The sequence below is a fragment of the Euprymna scolopes genome, chromosome 4, assembly GCF_053919585.1.
Source record: "Euprymna scolopes isolate OS-2025 chromosome 4, ASM5391958v1, whole genome shotgun sequence".
NCBI classification, from domain to species: Eukaryota; Metazoa; Mollusca; class Cephalopoda; order Sepiida; family Sepiolidae; genus Euprymna; species Euprymna scolopes.
The window spans coordinates 168,494,939-168,518,146 of NC_136485.1; the positions used below are offsets into that span (position 1 = coordinate 168,494,939).

The 23,208-nt window shown below is 32.9% G+C and overlaps 1 protein-coding gene across 8 annotated transcripts in view; it reads left to right on the forward strand.

Annotated features, from left to right (window-relative positions):
- Window positions 1-23,208, forward strand: part of LOC145270111 (chloride channel protein 2-like) — a 328,843-nt gene that overhangs the window by 161,082 nt on the left and 144,553 nt on the right. For all 8 annotated transcript variants that reach the window (XM_080125735.1, XM_080125715.1, XM_080125717.1 and 5 more), the window contains exons 2-5: window positions 11,336-11,570; window positions 14,168-14,299; window positions 15,566-15,694; window positions 18,650-18,783. In XM_080125735.1, coding sequence (XP_079981861.1) covers window positions 14,176-14,299; window positions 15,566-15,694; window positions 18,650-18,783 — 387 coding nt within the window. In that variant the 5' untranslated portion in view covers window positions 11,336-11,570; window positions 14,168-14,175. The remainder of the gene's footprint in view (window positions 1-11,335; window positions 11,571-14,167; window positions 14,300-15,565; window positions 15,695-18,649; window positions 18,784-23,208) is intronic.

The window sequence follows — 23,208 nt, forward strand, 5'->3', positions numbered from 1 at the left end:
ATTTTTCTTTAGAGTTATTTCCCTTATGCATGTCCAAAGAATGGGCTAGCCGAAGAAGAAAGAGAGAGGAGGGATAGAATTTGCCGTGGGCAATGCCGGGTTGCCTTTCTAATATAAAATAAATTGAATTGGTAAAGTTTTTAAAAAGGAAATAAAGACCCAAACTAGAAAGTTACAAAAGAGGAAATAACAAAACGTATAAATCGGTATAGAAAGTAAAACAAAAAATAAAGTTTCATTATGTAACTCGATTAAGGGTGAGGGTGAAAATCTGACTTATTTGCTTAATTCTCTTAAATACATGAAATGGATTTGTACAGCAGTTGCGATGGAGAGGATATACATATACACAGTGCTGTTCATTATGGAGGGTAGGATGAACATAGAGATCAAATTGTAAATATTTTATCAGATACACCTGAAAATGTCATTTTAAATTATTTCTGAACTCGTGTTGTTTCTTAAAATTATTTACATTCGATCCATTTTTAACCTGATTAGGCAATTTGTTTTCCCCTAAGAATTGTCTTCCAATCGCACGATGATGTCTATTAATCCTGCACTCTGTTGACTCGATCAATGATGCGGATGGATGTACTTAGTGATGGACTCTTCGGGTGAGGTCACGATCAGCAAAACATTAGCAAAAAAATGGTCAATTAAAAACTTATTAGTCGGCTTACATTTGATAATTGTTTTGTCTTTATCTGACCTTTTCCGTTTTAAAATAGTGAAAATAGGTTGATTTATTATTGGTATCGACCTATTTCATGTATACACTAAACGAATACCCGTCCCATGGCAGGCAAAATTAATTCCTAAAATAGAACAGTTTTACTCTAACGAAGATTTACATCGGGATATAATGATACTAAACCTAGTGTCTCAAATCCTTGTTCTGATTTTGATCCAAATCCATTACATCATTTTGATTTTAGAAAAAGTCTAAAGCTAAGCTTAAGGGGTCTCAATAAAAAAAAAATGAATTTTTTCCTTGAATGGTCAGTATGGAGACTTGAATACTTTTTTTTATTAATTAATGAGACAACATATCAAGGCTAAAAACTGCTTGGGGGCAAGATTTAATGAGATAGATAATAAATACTATAGGAGCATTAAAAAAATATCCACAACTATTCACTCAGGAAACAGCAATTCTTCCTCCTTTATCAGAAACATTATTACTCACGTAATGTGAGGACTAAAAACTAAAGAACAAAAGAGAGGAGTGTGAGTTACAAAGCTGTTAAAATGTCTGAATTGATGGAATGAATATATGATTTCCGGCTGATTGTTAATTCTGTTTTGATTGGCGAGACATATCTGGTGACGATTATCCATGAGTTTATCTTTAGCCAGATTCTTGGTTATGAAATTGAATAATTCTAGGGCATTTAAATCGAAAATTTGTTTGAAAAAAGTTTGAAATAGCATTTTCTTTGGACATTTATGCTTAAATTTGAAAAAACATTTTCTTTGGACTCAAGTTTGGAATAGCAATTTCTTTGAGCTTAAATTTGAGATAGCACTTTCTTTGAAATATTACATTTGAGATAGCAGTTTCTTTGACATATTAAATTTGAGATAGCAGTTTCTTTGACATATTAAATTTGAAATAGCAGTTTCTTTGAAATATTAAATTTGAAATAGCAGTTTCTTTGAAATATTAAATTTGAGATAGCAGTTTCTTTGAAATATTAAATTTGAGATAGCAGTTTCTTTGAAATATTAAATTTGAGATAGCAGTTTCTTTGAAATATTAAATTTGAGATAGCAGTTTCTTTGAAATATTAAATTTGAGATAGCAGTTGCTTTGAAATATTAAATTTGAGATAGCAGTTTCTTTGAAATATTAAATTTGAGATAGCAGTTTCTTTGAAATATTAAATTTGAGATAGCAGTTTCTTTGAAATATTAAATTTGAGATAGCAGTTTCTTTGAAATATTAAATTTGAGATAGCAGTTTCTTTGAAATATTAAATTTGAGATAGCAGTTTCTTTGAAATATTAAATTTGAGATAGCAGTTTCTTTGAAATATTAAATTTGAGATAGCAGTTTCTTTGAAATATTAAATTTGAGATAGCAGTTTCTTTGAAATATTAAATTTGAGATAGCAGTTTCTTTGAAATATTAAATTTGAGATAGCAGTTTCTTTGAAAATATTAAATTTGAGATAGCAGTTTCTTTGAAATATTAAATTTGAGATAGCAGTTTCTTTGAAATATTAAATTTGAGATAGCAGTTCTTTGAAATATTAAATTTGAGATAGCAGTTTCTTTGAAATATTAAATTTGAGATAGCAGTTTCTTTGAAATATTAAATTTGAGATAGCAGTTTCTTTGAAATATTAAATTTGAGATAGCAGTTTCTTTGAAATATTAAATTTGAGATAGCAGTTTCTTTGAAATATTAAATTTGAGATAGCAGTTTCTTTGAAATATTAAATTTGAGATAGCAGTTTCTTTGAAATATTAAATTTGAGATAGCAGTTTCTTTGAAATATTAATTTGAGATAGCAGTTTCTTTGAAATATTAAATTTGAGATAGCAGTTTCTTTTGAAATATTAAATTTGAGATAGCAGTTTCTTTGAAATATTAAATTTGAGATAGCAGTTTCTTTGAAAATATTTAAATTTGAGATAGCAGTTTCTTTGGAAATATTAAATTTGAGATAGCAGTTTCTTTGAATATTAAATTTGAGATAGCAGTTTCTTTGAAATATTAATTTGAGATAGCAGTTTCTTTGAAATATTAAATTTGAGATAGCAGTTCTTTGAAATATTAAATTTGAGATAGCAGTTTCTTTGAAATATTAAATTGAGATAGCAGTTTCTTTGAAATATTAAATTTGAGATAGCAGTTTCTTTGAAATATTAATTTGAGATAGCAGTTTCTTTGAAATATTAAATTTGAGATAGCAGTTTCTTTGAAATATTAAATTTGAGATAGCAGTTTCTTTGAAATATTAAATTTGAGATAGCAGTTTCTTTGAAATATTAAATTTGAGATAGCAGTTTTCTTTGAAATATTAAATTTGAGATAGTTCTTTGAAATATTAAATTTGAGATAGCAGTTTCTTTGAAAATATTAAAATTTGAGATAGCAGTTTTCTTTTGAAATAATAAATTTGAGATAGCAGTTTCTTTGAAATATTAAATTTGAGATAGCAGTTTCTTTGAATATTAAATTTGAGATAGCAGTTTCTTTGAAATTATTAAATTTGGAGGATAGCAGTTTCTTTGAAATATTAAATTTGAGATAGCAGTTTCTTTGAAATATTAAATTTGAGATAGCAGTTTCTTTGAAATATTAATTTGAGATAGCAGTTATTTGAAAATATTAAATTTGAAAATTTGAGATAGCACTTTCTTTGAAATATTAAATTTGAGATAGCACTTTCTTTGAAATATTAAATTTGAGATAGCACTTTCTTTGAAATATTAAATTTGAGATAGCAGTTTCTTTGAAATATTAAATTTGAGATAGCAGTTTCTTTGAAATATTAAATTTGAGATAGCAGTTTCTTTGAAATATTAAATTTGAGATAGCAGTTTCTTTGAAATATTAAATTTGAGATAGCAGTTTCTTTGAAATATTAAATTTGAGATAGCAGTTTCTTTGAAATATTAAATTTGAGATAGCAGTTTCTTTGAAATATTAAATTTGAGATAGCAGTTTCTTTGAAATATTAAATTTGAGATAGCAGTTTCTTTGAAATATTAAATTTGAGATAGCAGTTTCTTTGAAATATTAAATTTGAGATAGCAGTTTCTTTGAAATATTAAATTTGAGATAGCAGTTTCTTTGAAATATTAAATTTGAAATAGCAGTTTCTTTGAAATATTAAATTTGAGATAGCAGTTTCTTTGAAATATTATGCTTAAGTTTGAAAATCACATTTTCAATTTGTGCAGATTAAGATATTTTTAAAGTCAAATTTGAAATGTTTTTATGCTAAAGGGTTCTTGAAAAAAAAGTGCTGATGACAAAACCTGCTTTATTGCCATAACTTGTCACCATAAGACAATCCTCTAAATAAGATTTGTGTTGAATGATTGAGTCAGAAGTTCCTTAAATGTGATAATCAAGTACTTGTGACATTAATTTGTTTCCCACCCCCCTCGAATATTCATCACCTCCAAAATATTTGTGTTTCTCTTGTCATGTTTTCTCTCTCTCTGCTTTCCACCATATTAATGGCCACTTAACTGTCTTTTTACACTCAAGACAATTACTCTTACCATTCTTGATTGGCATGTTTCAAACCTTTTAAGTGTCTTTTATTTAAAGATTTATTTGATTCCAAAACATTTTGTAGCAAAATGCATACCAATGTTTCTTTTATTGAATTGTTCCTGAGGGGAAACTTGTCTGGGCAAGTTTTCAGAAATTTTTCACAAAACCTTTTATTACCTTTTCATTTGCTATCTTATTAAAATTGTTGCTGCTCGGGGAAGGTGGGGCATGACTGTCCTAATAGGTGCATTTAAGATTTTTCGATTATTACCAAGGCTTAAGAGTCAAGTTTCACTCTTTTAACTATCACTTGATGGAAGCAAAATGAACTCGAATGTCTTTTCCAAGAATATACCATTGTGGCGACTGAATCAAGAAGTGATTCTTACAAACCTTAAAAAGCAAATCGCTCTGATTGCTTACCATTTTCCCATAGACTTGTTACTTAAACGATTTTAATGGTTTGGAAAATATTTTTAATTAACACGTTCCTATGGAAACTTAATTGCTTTAGGAATTCAGAAAGAAAATGAATACAAACAAAGCAGAGAAATAAAGAGGTTAAGCAATTAGAGCCATTTGCTTTTTAGTGTTCATTAATAAGTTAATTAATATATATAAAATTAACTCTGTCCAATTTTCCGATTTGAACCTAAATAGCAATGCATATCGATGTTTGATTCTAACTAGCCATTTCTTTTTTATCGCACATCATGTTCTTTTCATTAAGTTTAAATCATTTCAGTTTTTTTTAAAAATTATTATTGTCATAAAATGCTTAATTTTCACTTGTAATCAAATAAAAATTGGTACAAATCTGACGTTTTTGCAGCATGTAGAGTCCAGTGGCAAAGAAAATAATAAAAACAACTGAATTTTTGAGATGAGGATATTTGTATTACTTGAATACTTCAGACTACTGTTCTTATTCGAAGTTATTTTCACAACATTTTAGTTGATGTAACCTCTAACCTTCAAGTGTAGCTTGTCAAACTCTGAAATCTTTCTGTCAAACTCTGGAATTTGCACAAAATTTCGAACAGAACACTTTAGTTCATAGCGGTATCAAGCTCTGTCTTATCAACCATGATCGGGTAGAAGTTCTAAGTGATTTACAATTGTATTTTGAGTGTTGCCCACACTGAAGATTGAACCTTCAACCACCAGAAGTGTAACTTTATAACTGAATTTTACCAAGTACTCTATGCACTGCATCACAGGTCCTTTTAAGGTCAGAGGTTACATTAATTAAAGCATGAATATAACATTCAAGATGAGAACAGTAGTTTGGAGTATCCAAATAATATGGATGTTTCTCAATAGGTCATATACAAATGAGATGCTATCTTTCAGAGTCTGTCAAATTTGGAAAAGTGAGCTTTGTGTCTCTAATTTAACCCTGAAAATTGTTAGTTGAAAGTACATAATAGTTAACAATCCATTTGGACAAGTGCAGAATAGTTAAAAATTGATTATTTAACCACAATTACGGCAAGTGAAGACTATTACAATGAAGACAATTTTAAAAAAGAAAAAGCTCAATATGTAAGGGAGAAAGTAAAAATGTATGAGCCTTACATTTTGAGCTTTTATTTTTTCATCTTTTCATGATTTACGCATAATTAGAATGGCATTCACTGATCCGTTACAACTAGTAAAATTAAAAATATTTTATCTTAAATCAAAGAAATATTTATTGGTTATTTAAATTCAGTGTTTGATGAAAAATATTGGAAATCTATTAATAATATTATTAATAGTTTTCTAATATTTTCTCCTCTTCCTGTGCTAAATATTAAAGACGAATTTTTCTTTTTAGTTGTTCATCAAATTGATCAAATGTCATTTGATTGACAAAAATAACTTTTTATTCGTATCAGTTATTTTAAATATAGATTTTAATAACTAATTTTCTTGCCTTTAATAATGGCTGGATCAAATCAATGTTTCCAATCTCAATCAATTTACAAATACATATAAAGAAGTTTTGTGAACTGTTGCCTCTGATAACATTGCGGGCTGCCTTTCTTTATAGACAGGGATTTACAGACAATTTAAATTGTATATCAACTGTTACTAGCATCATGTTATACGGCAGAGATTATCGAGCAACCACCAAGTTGTCTCATGGCCAATTGTAGCACAATGACAAATCTATCATTAGACGTGCATTGCCCAGTCATAAAATATGCTTAAATGTGATATTTTAATTTATACAGATTTTTTATTATTATTATTATAGATTCAATTCTGTATCGATTATTATATTGTACCCAATATATAGTAGTGATTTCAAAAGTTAAAAAAAAAAAAGTGAGTTGGGTGCCATCAGTGAGATTTGAAACCAAAACATATAGCTCTCCAGCATTATTCATCACCATCTGTACAATGTCATAATGCATAGAAAAACTTAAAAATAATGCTGTAAAACGTCTATTTGCGCTTGCATACAAGAACACTTTAAGTCGATCTATGATTGCCAAGTTCCATTTAAAAAAAAAAAATGTGGTTTCTTCACTATTTTTACCGATTAAAGACCAAATTGAATTTGTTCCACACATCTAAATCCCCTGTACATCAAGTTTTGAGTCTCTAGACCAAAAATTGACACAAGCCTTTAGTAGAGATCGTTCCTCAGACACATACTTAGATAGATGATGGCAAGCATGCCACTTACAACTTCATCTCTGATCTCAACCTGAGATCACAATAGACATGAAACTCCGGATCTCAAGCACTTTTTTTTTTTTTTTTGACAATCCTTCTCTACGGCTGCACAAACTGGTCAATAAGAGCTGTGGATCTCAAAAGGCTAAAAGTGTTTGACCTATACTGCCTCCACCAAATTTTATGTGCATGTTGGCACCATTTTGTATCGAATACTCAACTCTGAATGTGATGCAAAAGTATTCATACACGAAGCAACAGCTCAAAACCCACTCAAACCTTGACGGAGATACCTGAGGGGCTAGTTGAAGATGTGGTTTCACACCATCAAAGCTGACGTTGAACCTGACTCCAATCCATGTTTACTGTTTGTCCCAGGATTGGCTGCCAATCACTATCTTGGTTTCTGTGGATCATCGTATGTTTGTGTTCATCCAAAACACAGTTCAACCCATCCTGGGTGAATTTTGCTTTAAATCAAAACACATGATTAGATGTAGTTGCAATGTGAAATCTGACCAAAGTCAAAAGGTCATTAGATTTAGCGAAAGCACTATCTATCCAGTTCGGCTTTTTGCCCGAACAAATGTGACTCTCTCTCTCTATTTCACTGTCTTTCATCAGTTGTCTCAGATCTTCAGAATCACAGTTGGCGTCATGTGCAATTTGCTGGATGTACATAGATCTAGGTCGTCCTATGCTCGTGCACCCATGCCGTGGAGTCCACAGCAATACATTTCTCACTAGCTCTTGCTTGCTCTTCTTGCAGTGACCAGTAAATCATAGACATCGCTCCCTGATGATAGTATATATGGCAGGTAAGTTGCCATAAAGTTGCTGTTTCGTGGGATGATCTTGCCAACATATATTTAACACTGTTCGTAGCATACGGGTGTACGTGTCATCTAGCTTTCTTTCCGATCTTTTGATGAGTGTCCAGGTTGATGCAGACTCCATCACTGCTCTGAAGAACTGCCTTTTCAGTTTGTCAGTTAGCCTTGAAGTCCATACTGACGACAGCTTATCCAATTCAGCGCATGCTTTTGAGAAGAAAATTTCAATATCTCTTTCCATGGAATCTATGTTGCTGCCCAGGTACGTAAATTCAGTGACTTCTATCAGTGTTGTTCCATTTATAGCTTTGATCTCCCCCTCCATATTGAAAGCACTACACTTTCCCAGCATAGAGATTATCTTAAGAAGGAATCAATTGCCCTGGTATAATCCTCCTGGATGAACCGTTGCTTAGCTATGGATGACTTTAATAGCGGTGTAGCAGAATTGATCAGGAAGGAATTCAGAAAGTTTCTAAATTCCGTCTGGACGGATCAAACTTAGTTTTAAAACCTGCACACTACTACAAAATGGTGATCCTTCATGCCAAAGTGTAAGGAAGCCCCCTCCTCCTCCTCCCAGGACATAAACCATCTGATCCTACATTGTCCAGTCATCCGACTGGAAGAAGGCTATGCGACAGCCCATTTACCTGAAGACAATTTTTCAGAATGGCTAAAAAAAAATAGGTTTAATCCAATCTGATACGACTACTACTTGAATAGCAGGAAGGTTGACCGTCCAAGAAAAACTTGTAAGTGATTAAACAAGATAATATAGAGCAAAATTTGGATACAGTTGACTGGCTAAACCTTGAGAACTTGAGATTGAGTTTACAAAATGTCAGAACGAAAAGTGTTAGATGAATAAAAGAAAAAGTAAAGAAATATAAAAATCCTGATTTAGAAACATTTGTTATTTTATTAAGCTTTATTTTAAGAGGATTTTATTTGACCTGTGGATAATTTGTACTCTTTAGCTTAACACTTTGTAAATTGACTAATTAATAGCCTGTCATTAATCGAAAGGCTTAACGTAAACTTGTTAAACATGAACGAGTTTCATTAAATAAATTGTTACAAGAAATTCTAAGCATATTTTTAATTCTTCATATTTTTTATACAAAATTAGATGAACCTTTTATTTGTTTTTTTTTTCTCCCTGATAAAGGAGGGATTGAACCTAGTAATTCACTCCCATTCGTCAATTTGCTTGTTCACATTTTCCTCAATAACCATATCTTGAATTTTTTTTTTTTTTTAAATTTTGCACAAACATTAGTCATGGTGAAAGTAAATTTTTGCCAGAATGGATCGTCCGTGAACTCTGCCCCCCCCCTCCTCCCAGGGGACATTATAGGAGTGAAATTGCCCCCAAATCGTTTATCCATTCACACTTTTCTCAATAATCACTTCTTGGATTTTTTGTTTATAAAATTTTGCACAAACATTAGTCATGGTAAAGGTAAATTTTTCACTCGTGGACAGTGACTCCACATGCTTGGGTTGTTATAATAGAAATTTAATCTGACATTTTTCTTTTAGTCAAATTATTTTCAGGAAATATTTAAGACAATGCCATGTCAATGCATTAAATTTCAGCTGTTGTGCCTAAACAAATAAAATTCAATGGAGTTTTGGAATTCTTGAGATAAGGGTTGATTTTTCATATTTTTTTGTTCTTTGGACTACTGTTCTCATCTAGAATGTTATCTTCACAACGTTTTGGCAATGTAGCAAGCATATTTTGTCAAACTATCTGTTGAACTCGCAAGGAGCCATGGCATAGTGGATAAATTACTTGGTAAAATTCAATTGTAAGGTACATTCTACTAGAGGTTAAAGGTTCAATCCTCGGTGCAGGTGACACTCAAAAATACAATTGCAAATTACTTAGAACTTCTACCCAGTTGTGGCTGACAAACAAGAGCATACTACTCCCGTGGATTAAATAAAGAATTCCATTAAAAATTCATTGTAACTTTCCGAGTTCAATAAGATACACCTGAAGATTGGAGGTTGCATCGACTGAAACGTTGTGAAAATAAGTCATCTGAAAAATTCAAGGACAAAACAAAAAAAAAATGGAGCTCTGCTAGGGATTGAACTTGTATACTATATGTTTACAACTTTTTGGCAGTTGTACTTTCATCTGGCATCAGCTAGCTTCTTTATCATAGTTTACACATTTTAGACTTATCTTCATCTTGGTTGTTATGTTATGAGTCTCTAACCAAATAAGTTTACCAACTCATGGCCGTAATCTTCTATCTCTCTGATATTTTTACAAATATGCTAAAAGAACATGCTTCAATGATCTTACTGCATTTGTGTTCCCTTAAGGTAAATATCTCTGATCAAACCAACTAGCAGCAAAATCTCACCCTTTCACTGTAGTAGTCCCAAAATACCAGAAATTTTCTACTCTAATAGTTCTTTTTTTTTTTTTTTTTTTGTCAGACCACTTTTCTTTGGAATTCTCTCCCAGCTCCCTATTTTTCTGACTGTACCAACATGCATTAATTTAAATGTGATATGAACAAACATCTCGGTGGCAATATGCCTTATTTGGTTTGAATAAAAGTTTTCTTAAAAAAAAAAATGTTCAAAACATTTCAGCCTATATGCTCTATTACAGATGTTTTGTCATAGTCAAACTTTTGGTAATTCTGAACCGGACCCTTATAAATAAAGTTAAGAAAAAATTAACTGATGCACATGGGACGAGAATTATTGACTCCACCTGAAGAAGGCCGGAGAGTAAAAAACGTTTGTAACGTAGTTGTGGGCTCAGTCATTTCAATATGTATGCATATTGGTGACTTACGTGCTGAGTTAATGTTGTGTCAACATCTACGCCATGATTGTAATGTCACAGAATGAAATGCATATATACGTATCAAGATCGAAGGAAAAGCGAATAAAAAAAAAAAAAAAAAAAAAAAAAATCATGGCGAGTTGGAAGGTACACTTGACAAGCACGTGGGTCTCTCCTCTTACCACTTTGGAAGTAAACCGAGCAATTGTGGGTCTCGTTTTTTTTACTTGAGTTACCACTTACCAAGGCTCGAAGGCGACTTGAGGATAATAGTTAATGAATGTAAGGTGATAGTATAGTAATTACTAAGAGTGTAAATTGGGTAGAATTTGATTATTGATGAAGACTGCTTAACAAGAACTTGTTTACATTGAATTTGAAGGCTACCATGTTGTATTCAACTGGGAAGCAGGTCAGCAGAACAGTGGCATTTTTTTCAAGTTTAAAACAGAATTTTATTGTGTATCGTTCTTCAAAAGTATCCTCACGTCCACTTTGCACTTTTGAAATTAATCAGCTGTAATAATCAAGCTTTAGTAGGATGTATTCCAATTCCTGCTGTAGCTGTTCATTTGAACCTGAAATCATAAAAATTGGTCAGCCATCTCATAAGATGTGTAGCAATAACAGACTGAATTTTCGAGTCTATGACGATTTTAAATGCCTGTACAAAAATGTCTTGAAACTTATTGAAGGCACCTCGTCATTGAAAGCTGAATGTTTCTTTTTATTTGCTGTGGATTGTCACTTTGTTCATTTCTTTTTTTGTTTCTTTTTTAGCTATGTGGTCAATATTCTCGGGACCTCGGATCATTTGCCCAATACCAAGCTGAGCAACTAAAGAAACCAGATGCCTATACGTTAGAAAAAATCAAAAACCGAGGTTATACAAAAGAACAAATTGATAAAAAGTTTGGATTTAATGCCATTCCCAAGGCTAGATCCGATTCTATATCACTTCAGTATGTAGAAGAGGGCGCACAAAAGCCCCTTGTTGGCTTCTGGGCATATTGGGGTGAGTATGATTTTTGTTTCTGTTTGTTCAGTTTTTAATTTCACAGAAAAAAAAAAAATGAAATCCTTATTTTATATCTTAAAGCACTTTCGGTGTTTAGGAGCAATTGGTACATTCTGTAAACGCGGCATGTGAGAGGAATCTTCATTGAAGTAAGGCTTCTGTCATAAACAACTTCACTTCTCTTGAACCACTATTGCTCAAATTCAGAGACAAGGAAAAATCCAGGATGAGTGGAAACAATGTTGGGTACTTATGTAGAATTAGGACTGTGCTTATTTATTTCTTTGTGGACTGTTATCCTCATTTTCATAGTTGTTGTTTTCACCAACTATTTCTCTAGCCTTCTTCAGGTGGAATTTTTAACTGTGTGTCAGCTTCATATTTTTCATATGTATGTGTTACTTTTTGGAGCTTGAAACGCTTTTAATTAGTTGGAAAATATTTTGAGTTCACACGTTTCTGTGAAAACTTCTTTGCTTTGAGGAGTGGGAGGGAAAGTGAATTCTCATGAAGTGGAGAAAGAAAAAAGCTAGCAATTAAAACCATTTGCTTTTTAGCGTTTGTTGGAATCACTTGGCGATGCAGTTGTCACAAATTTTCTCCAAACAAGAGTAATGTTGAAATTTAAATGGAATTAAACAATGGCAGCAGCATGCCAATCGTTACATTTGTAAAAGATTCTGAAAAATAATAATCTTCTTTATACAACTAGTTTTCAGTTTTAAATGAAAAGTTGATCAAGCATCACGTACAAAGTCGTCTTTTTACCAGCGCAAATAAGACTATCAAGTTCAATGGTGAATCTTTGATTATCTATTTTATTATATGACCACATTTAAAAATTTTAATTGCTTATGTTACATAGTCCCTGACATTGAGTGGCTTTTTGACCTTGATAACAAGGCATCATCTTGATAACACCCTCATAACTTTTTTATTCTAATGGTTCAGTACTTATTTTTTTGAAGTCATTTAATTAAAAGCATGCATTCATTTCTGACCATCGGTGTCCTGCATGTGTTGTCATCTAAGGATAAGGCTAATTCTATAGTATTTAATTGGAATTCATTATTGAGATGAGTATTATTTATTAATTTTATTTTTATTGCGGACTATTATCCTCATCTTTTTAGTTATTTCGCAACGTTTCGGCCAACTATTCCTCTGGCCTTCGAAGGCTGAAACGTGAAACAACAACTAAAAATATGAGAATAATAGTCCGCAATAAATAAATTAAAGCTAATTCTGTTAATTCTGTAATTAAAATCCATGTTAAATGCTTTTTTGATGAACAAATGATTTCTCCTCAGATGTTCATCTTGTAGGGGAAAACTCAACGGAAGGAGGGGAGAGAAGAGGGAGAGAAGGAGAGAGAGAGAGAGTTACTTATTGCTTAATTATTTTCTGTTTTCTTGAACCATCTTAAGTGTTTCTTAGTTCAGTTGCTTCTGCTAAATTATCGAGAGTCATGCTCGTTAATCTCTGTACTCATGTCTGATATTATGGCTAAATATCGGTGACCACAATGGACTGGGGTCACTCCTTTGACCCTTCATGCTTTTTTCTTTGACACGTCTCCCTTTTTTCCAACCTATCTCAACAATAGTTAATAGCTACTAGTAAATGTATCTGCTATTGATATTTAGCATTTTTATGTTTATAACTTTCATTCTTGTAATAGAAGCTACTACTCATGCAAACGGCTGCACATCTGTTTGACATATCAGATATGGGAATCTCAAAGAGAAAAGTTTAAAAAAAAAAAAAACTTGTTTATCGTTGGATTCTTTTTATGTATGGCATTAATTTGTATATGAGGGGAATAGCTGCTCAAAGAAGAACAAATTGTGAAAAACAGACAGAAGAGAGTTGACAGCTGAGAGAAACATAGAAACTGAGATTTGTCATTGTAAATTATGGCGGCCAAATGAAGAGCAGTTCCTATTGGATTTATTTTTGACTCCTCTTGAATGCCATTTTCAATGATTCGGTCAACCTTCTATATTTTAAAAAATTCAGGAAGTCTTTGTCGAACTTGGGAATCTGCATAAAATTTTGAACAGAACCCTTTATTTAACTCATAGGGGTAGCTTGCTTTTTTCATCAGCCTTGACTGGATAGAGGTCCTAAGTAATTTGCAATTGGACCTTGTCGCACAGTGGCTAGCATACTTGGAAAAATTAATTTGTAAATGTGACCTTCTTTTGGAGGTTCAATTCTCAGTGTAGACAAAAAATACAATTGCGAATTACTTAAGACCTTTATAAAGTCATGGCTGATGGAACAAAAGAAAGCTACCCCCATGTATTATAGAAGGAGTTCTGTTAGAAATTCTGTGCAGATTCCAGAGTTCAACAAAATACATCTGAAGAAGGCTGAAGTTTACATCAGTCAAAACGTTGTGAAAATGACGTACAAAATGAGAACAATAGTCCAAAACATCTAAATAATACGAATAACCAATTTTCATCTAAAAAAAAATTCCAAGATGTAAGAGGAGTTCTGTCAGTTTTTCTTTCGAGATTACAGTTATATCATTAAAAAAATTTGTTCTGTAGAAATTTGTGATTAATTTTTGCTGGTTTCAATTTCAGATCAATGTATGAAATTAAGGGATGCAGCCTTCCACAAGATTGGAGAAGATTGGGTTTTTCTTGCTTTGCTTGGAGTCATTATGGCTTTGATGAGTTTCACAATGGACTACATCATCGAAAAATGCCAAGAAGGTAAATTATTTGCAACTCCTGTTTTCAATAATTGTTGATGAATGCGAAGTTTAAAATTTTCATTAATTTTCTCTTCAAATTTTCTTGCAACAAATTGATTATAGCATCAAAAATGTAACATTTAAAATTTAATAACAAAATAATCTATTCAATGAAATCCATATTCATAAACAATTATTTTGTAAGCACAACTGTAATATAATATCAGTGTTGTGTTGTTGACACAAAGCAGCTATTTGCCTCTTTAAAGCAGTTGGTGATGTAACAGGTGTTGGAACTTTTCTTCTTTCCTGTATTTGTCCTGAAATAATAGAATTGTTCTTAAGCGGCCATGGTTTGCATGTGCTCGATGTAGGGAAGCAGTGGTGTGCAAACCTGCAATCCTTCAGATAAATGAATAATGCGATTATGCAAATTTAAGTGCTGTTGGGAGTCTGAGGCAGCATAATCAAAGACATCTTTTTTGCTTGAAAGATGTCTTTTGTTTTTTGGATGCCACCTCATTCGTTATGTGTGATTTTGATTTTTGGTTAAATAAAAAAAAAAAAAAGAAAGACTACTGCTGCCTATTTGGAAAACAAACATCTTTATGGGGAAAAAAGAACACAAAATAATCTGACTCAAGTGTGTGTATGTGTGTGTTTCAACTTTAAATAATTTATGTGACTGAAATAGGATTATTTGCCTTCAAACATCTTTCAGTTACGTAAATTATAAATAATCTGTCAAACAAATACTTCCATTAATTGCTCTGAGATTTGGATCAATATGAACAGCATTTTTCCCTTTCAAATCCTTCAGAATGAAGGTAAACCCTGGCCTGCTTCCCTGTAGACTACAACAGCCTTCAAATCTCATGTTAACTTCTTGTTGAGCCGTCCCCATGAATAATCAAATTTTACTCAATTTACATCATTAACGATTATTACACTACCTCCTTACATTCATTAACTCTTATCCTCAAGTGGCCTTTGAGCCTTGATAAGTGGTGACTCCCAAGTAAAAAAAAAATTTTTTTTTAATAGAAAAACGCATTTGATCACTTATAATTCCCAGAGGCAGGAACTCTTGTTTCTCTGCCATGTACTTAATTCCATAATCGCAATTGTAAACTTTTAACCTCTAAACGGAACAATAATAACAGCTCAATATTTTTCTAAATGGAACAATAATAACAGCTCAATATTTTTCTTTTCTTCCACATTATTTAAACATAAAAATTTGTCAGTAATATGTTTTTTAAAAAAAACTTTTTTTTTTTTTCAGCAAAACTGTGGTTATATGAAGAATTGGCATTCTCTATCGCGTTACAGTTTGTTGCCTGGGTTTTGTATTCTTTAGTTTTTATCTTGTTTGCCACTGGCTTCACGCACTTAATTTCACCACAAGCTATAGGTAAGTTCTTTTCTTTGCTGCATAAAATACTTATTACAATCTCACAGAATATACATATGAATGTTGTAAAGATCAATTCTTTTAAATATTTCATCAGATTGATTTAAATAATGTTGTTTATTCGCAGATGCATGGAATTTTGTTGCCACATTTTGACTGATGCATCTATCACTAGTCTCTCACTCTTTGACAAAATCCAAGAAAGGCTCAAATCAAATAGGTCTTGCACTGTTTGCTAAGCTTCAACCTCTGTCCCATTGCCACAATGTTGTAACCGTGTACCTGTTTTACAAGTACTTTAATTAAATGTGCTCTGATGAACTCCTTGTATTACCTTGATGTGTATACTCCTGACTAACCTGACATAGAGTAAAACCCCACTTGTTTACTGTCGAGGTTTTTAGATACTGGAAAGTTTTCTACTCCAAATAGTTTCTTCCCTTGGACTGATAGAATCTGGAATTCACTCCCAGTTTTCAGCTTCTCTGACTGTACTGACATACAAAAGTTTAAATGTAATGTGAACAAAACAAACATCTTAATAATGCTTATGAATTCCCATTAACCGCTTAAAAATGATTTTCTTAATAAAAATAGAACTACTTGACATAATTTACATAATTTTTGGAATATAAGATTTCATTTTCATTTGTCATGCATATAAGATTTTGTTTTATAGAGAATTCTGGACAAGAACTCCCAAAAATTTAATTTTGATAAAAACTGGAAAAAGTTATAGACCGTTGACTTGGAATGAGTGCTTTATGCAAAAATTCTAAAGTAAACGTAGTATTGCCGCACTAATCCATAACACTGCATTAGTTCATTGCAGCTTATAACAAAGGTCTATACAAAATTTTAACTAGATTGGCTCAATAATTTTTTGGCAGAAGTGGAATGGATAGATGGACAGACAGACAGACAGACCAACAGAAATAATTATTTTACTTTTTGCATGTTGTCTAGATTTCTATAACTAATTTGGGGTATTTTTGTGGAAGTTTCTCTCCACCAGGTCAGGTTTTTGTACTAAATTGATTTGAAAAAACAAAAAAAAAAAAAAAATCAAATCTTGTGACAAAATCAGTCACGTTTTTTTGGCATTATCAGCTGATTTTTGCCAACTCATATCATCCTAAATATATTTTTAAGAAAAGAACAATGTTTTGCCAACAACATATATTGATTACCTGATAAAAACATCAATTAATATAAACTGTGCGTATCGATAAAGATAAGTAAACATAAATTGCATGTTGCTTCACCATTCAAGGCTTTAACTTCCATTTCTTCAAATTCCTGGAATACTCAGTGGCAGGGAGATTTCTCTTCAGATTCCAACAGTAGTCGGCCATTATGACTGTGTCCCAGTGACTCTGATACCCGGTCTCCATCTTTCAGGTATTGATCAAATCTCTCTCCCTGCTCCTCACTCATTGAACTTCGGTTCGCAGGAAACCGGTCCATATGTGAAAATAGGTGGTGCATTTTGACGCTCATGCAGCAGCCCAAGTTTCTGAAAGCAGTCATGTTGTTCTGCATAGTTTCAGGACCTATTGTTGTCAAGAAAGTTTTTTACAACCAGAACAAACACCTTCCATGCTTCCAGTTCCACTTTGTGCATTGAGTTTTTTCAAACTTTGGATCTCTAAGCTGCCTGAGGATCATCAAAGATGTTAGCTTTGAACTTCTCCATGGCCAATCCTTGAAAAGCCTGGTACAAGTAAGTGAAGCTGTCATCATTCGTGTTCAGAGCATTGATGAACTGTTTGATTAAGCTGAGCTTAATGTGCAGCAGTGTGAAGAGTATTCTGTCTCCATCCACCAGATGGTTGTTCATGACGTTCCTTTTTTTTGCAAGGCACCAATTCCTTCCGACAGGCTAGTTCCTTTTCATGTATGCTGAGCACCAATTTTGGAAGATTTCGAGGTTTTATGATTTCAAACTTGTTCTTTTTCAATATAATCACCCAGAATTATTGGACTTGAATACTTCTTGTCATGAAAATAATTATTTCCAATCAAAACATGCCATTTTACCCCCCCACCCCACCTTCTAAAATACAAAATGCTCTATACATGTGTACATATGAATAAAAACTTGACCTGATTGAGAAAAACCAATGTGATTTTTGGATTCAATACATCAGATTTATCCTAAATCAGCTGAAAAACTGAAGAGTCGAAGAAAATGAAGGGAGGAAGTGCCCACGTGTCTACGCGTCATGCCTTACCTTGGAACGCTCCTACGGTGTGCGTACGTGCATGGCCGAAACATGAAAGAAATTCCAAAATGGCGCCGTCCTCATCTTGTAGATTGTGCGATCATCACTGGGCCCCACGTGACCGTTCTTTGGCTGCTGATTGGCCGAGGACGAACGCTGGAAGGATAAAGGGAGTGTGTTTGGAACATGGGGGGGGTCTTTTTCTAGGATCGACGTCAGTGTGATCGTATCGGTGAACTGCTGCAGCTTTAAGAGTACTTTAGTGTGTGTGTGATTTTTTGGGACTTGCTCGTCTGCTGACTTTACAGGACTTTCTTTTCCGCTGATTCTACAGGACCTACCCTTCTGCAGAACTTGGAACAAAACTTCAAGCCTTTTCTTTCTTTTCACATGTAGTCGCCTAAAAAGGTAGAATCCGACTTACTTGTGAAACGGCTTTAAAAACACAGACAACAAATTTGTTGTTGACCAGAGATTTCAGCAGTGCTAAATATCGAATAGAGCTTAGTACCACTATAATTAGGTTGGTGATTTCTCTTGAGAATAAAACAAATGTGTCTTTATTATCATAAATATATTTTCATACAACGATATTAAAATTTTCCTGATGGATTTATTTGTTTTTTATTTTTTTACTTTTCAATTTCTTTGATGCTGCAAAACTGATTTTCAAATGTTTTTGTTGCAAATTTATTTTTCCATTACTGTCATGTTTTTCTCCTTTTTAAAGGGTCTGGAATTCCAGAAATGAAGACAATTCTTCGAGGTGTAGTTTTAAAAGAATATCTTACCTTCCGGACGTTAATAGCAAAAGTTGTTGGACTATGTTCATCGTTAGGAAGTACTCTTCCATTGGGCAAAGAGGTAAATTGATTTCCACTTTTTATTTATTCATGCATCTCGTAAATCAAAGCTAAATTCATCATCTATAAAAACATAACTATTCTCTTCTCCAATTTAAGACAAATCCTAGTTAGTAACACAAAAATAATACATTCTGAAACAAAGTTAAAACTATTCAAAGCCATCTGCATGAAAAATCAACTAATAATATTGCCTATCAAACTAGTGATATTTTAAAATACTTGGCATAATACTGCTCTTATCGATTAACCTAAATTCTGCCACAGAATTTAGGCTACTACTATTTCTTAGAACTTTTATTATACTCCCTAGATAATAATGTTTATGATTTGCGAAGGGACGTCGTCTCTAGATTTATTTTAATCGAATTTTATAAAATTTGCGCCATTTCTTCCTCTCGCGTGTTTGTTCATGTTTTTCGTATAAATAAACTGAAAGTATTCAAAGAAATTGCATTTCCCTGGCACGCTTCTCAGGGATGTCCAGAAAAGCAATCAGCTTTGATCAATGTGGAGAAAACCCGTCATATCAGACAATTGCTATTCATTTGGACACTCCCCTTTTTATGAGTAGCTGGTTTTCTGCAACATCTTGGGGAAACAAACAAATACGCAAAAAGCTGGACGATGCTTAACATCGTTAAATTTATGCACCTGTGTGAACTCATTCACTTAACTTTTTAATCATTTAATTTTAGCGTTGTGGTAAGATATCATGTTTTCTTTCACTTTCTTTTCTGCCTTCACATCAAGGCTTCGAGCCTACCTCCCTACTAACATTTTTTTTTCACATTCTTTTCCTTCTTTACTTATTTTTTTCCTACACACGCACACACCAACAAACACCCGGCAACGCCGGGCACCCCTGCTAGTTCTTCCTAAAACCAACAGGCCAGCTGCTTACAGAAGGGGTTAGAGGAGGCGACATCACTAGTCAAGTTTATCTTTCAAATTGCCATGCATTTTTTCTTTTTTTTTTCTTTGATCTTGATATCTATATATCCATTTCATCTTGTGACATCAAACTGAAATGCTGACGCGACATTAACTGGGCATGTGAGTCATCAATATGCGTATATATGTAAATGACTGAGCCCGTATCTCTGGGTCCTGGATATGACCTTAAACTATATCCAATGGTGAGGCACCAGCGTGTGGGCTTAGGAGAGTGTGGAGCCACCTTTTAATTGCAATTACTCCCGGGTCCACTCTGACCCGGAGTGGTAGTACCTGTTAGGGTCCCAACTATGGGTTAACTAGAAACCAACTTGAAAAAAAAAAATATTCTATTAAAAAATTTTTTCTTCAAAATAACTGGATTTGGCATTAAATAACCTGAAAAGGGTTGATATGTCGTAAAACAAAAACAACCAACCAACCGTATCTCTGTTACAATATTCTTTAAGTTTATGCGATTAGAAAAGCTGCATGCCCAGTTATTGTACTCATTGTAGCTTAAGGTTATATCAAAGAAGAAAAGCTGCTAGTTTGTTTTCTATTTCATCATTATTTCCATGAAAAGTGCTCAACTGAGCTTCAATCTCTGGTTTCTCCTTGTAAAACTTTCACAGAAAGAACTCCTCTCTCTACCACAACTATAAAGATCTTTTCTTTCTTCCTCTGTGCCTAACATTGAATAGACTTTCCATGAACAGAGTTTCTTTTCAAATATTTCCCATCAGCAGAACATATTGCTGCAAGATTACTTTCATGGGGCTATGACATGTTCTAATATCAATAAACGTTTGACATAAATCAAATTTTAATTCATTTGATTCATTACTTTCAATCCTTTCATAATATTCATCATCATTTAACTGTCAATCTATTCATCTCCCTAACCTTTATCCTTGAGTGACTTTTAGCCTTAAGTGATGACACATCTGTTAAGATATCTTGAAACAGTGATCGTTGTTTGATCATCAAGGTTAAGAGATATTATTACTGTAAATAATTGATTAAAACTTGTTCAAATTTAGATTTATCTTTAGTACAGCCTCTGGAGTGAATGTGGTATTGTCGTGATTGAGATATTTCTAGTTAAGAGTAAGATAGACAATTTTAAGTGTTTGAGACCAAGGATGACCAACGACATCCATCATCTCCGCACTTTTGATTGACTGTGTGCCTAATTTGTTCATCATGTATTTTCATATTTTGTACAAATATTTCAAAGTGAAGGGATATTGAGCTTGGTGAATATTTAGATGGGTGACTATTTCACTTGAATACGAGCTTCTTAGAAATTAAAATCGCTGTAAAGTGATTTTGCTCATATCCTTGGTATCTATGAATACATCTCTTCTCCTGAGCTATGACTGGTGTTATCGGATCAGGCTGTCTGAACATACTGGCCTCTTGACCGAAAATGCACCAAACATTGATATCATTGTTTTTCCTTTTAAAAACTTAGTCATGTTTTGGAAAGCCAAAACAAAAACAATTTTCCTTTTAACAATCAAACCGAAAAGAGTTGGTATGCCAAACCAAACACCATGAATAAATATTTGGAGATATAAAGAACTTGAAACAAAAAAACTTTTACCAAGACAACCAAATTCAGGATTAAATAACTTTAAAAAGGTTAATGTACCTAAAACAAAACAGCCAAATCAAACTTTAGTTATGAGTGAAATAGTAGGTTGGACTAGACTCTCAAGCCTTGTTGGCACATTTTATCTATGAAAAGGGAAAGTTGCTTCTGAACATCTAAGATTTTTCTTTGCCACTAAACTTGATGCTGGCTCAGAAGAAGTGTATATATATTCTGCAACATGTTCTCTTTTTCTTTTTCTTTTAAAATCAGGTTCACCCTGAACCAGGCAGTGCCCCTTGGACGTAAGGGGCTACTATTTGGGACAATATCTGAGACGCTATGTAGGGAGTTGAGCAGCAAGATGTTTATTCATTACATTTGAATTTCTGCATGTCAGGTTAGCAGGAAACTGAGGGAATTCTAAAGTCTAGCAGTTCTAGCGAAGAAACTCTTAGAGTAGAAAGTTTTCTGGCATCTGGGGACCTCTACAGTGTAAAGGTGGGATTTTGCTGCTTGTCTGGTTAGTCAGGAGTATTTATGTCAAGGAGGCACAAATGCTACAAGTTTGTCTGCTTTGCCATAAACTCCCCATCACTCAAGAATACCCTTTCAGAGAGTATCTATTGTCTCTCAAAACTAAAGAAGGCCAGTCACTATTGCAACCAATCGTTTAAATTTATTTAATTTTCTTACATCATTTGAACAAGTCTTTAGAGTTATTGGTAATTTGATATGCAACGGAAAGATTGAGATGGTCAAACCAGGTTTTGTTCTTTATGATACCTTGCAATCCATTAGTTTCTTGTGTAACTTTTAGAGGGATAAGTGCTACTAAGTAGCCATTAATCCCTTTGATAAAGAATTACTGAACATGCCACCTAATAACAAGAACAAAGCCATTCTTAATTATCCATTCAATTTACACGCTAAACAATAAAAATGCTTTTTCAAATTTAAGCATGACGGTGTGACATGATCATTTGCTGTTGAGTGTAACTTTGTGTCTCTGCGTCATGGGGAATGTTTTGGAAAGGTTGTTATGTCCATGGTATAACAGGACCAGCTCCCTGGTTGTAAATGATAAGCACATCCCTTTCAATTAAGAACATATACTCAGTTGGGTTGATAGACCTTTGGTCTGTTGACAGCATCATTAATTCTCTCCAGAGAATAAATTATCAGCTGCATTCTTTGCCATGTTTTAATAGCGCCTTTTTGATTCTATGTATTCTATGTCAGACACAAAGTACTGCCCGATTAAGAGGAACTCCAGTTACCACACAAGGGTGCTTTACCTTGTGTCATAAGATTTGCAAGTACAACTCTTTTGACAGTCATTACTTTCATGTTTCCTTCAACCATTGTTATTTTCAAGGCCTTATTGTAACAGTTATGCATGACACAGACAATCCTGTACTGCTTACATCACAGCAAGGGGGAAGTATTTCTGCCCATTACAAAGAGCCATTTCATTTTGCAAGGCTAATTATAGTATAAATCTTGTAGCCAAGACAAAATTGCACAATTTTATGAACAGACACAGATGAATGAAATCTATCATTGGTATGAAAGTAAAGATAAATATGTGTGATAATGTTGATGGGGGTTAAGAGTTGATATGCCATGGAGACAAATGTTGGAGTTCAGATGATGGAAAATGAAAAAGAGAAAAAGCAGAGTGAAAAAAGGAAAGAAAAAATTTGAACTGTGTTAAATGCTTGTAAGGGTCATAAAAAAAAAAGAGATTAATAAGAAACGTTCTGTTTTTTCTCAAAAAACAGAAGATTTCTTATTTGAGTTATTTTCTAGACAATAAAACTAAATGGGATTTGATAATAAATTTGCTTTTCCCAAATACTTGCCGAAATAAAATCTGTTTATATTTTGATA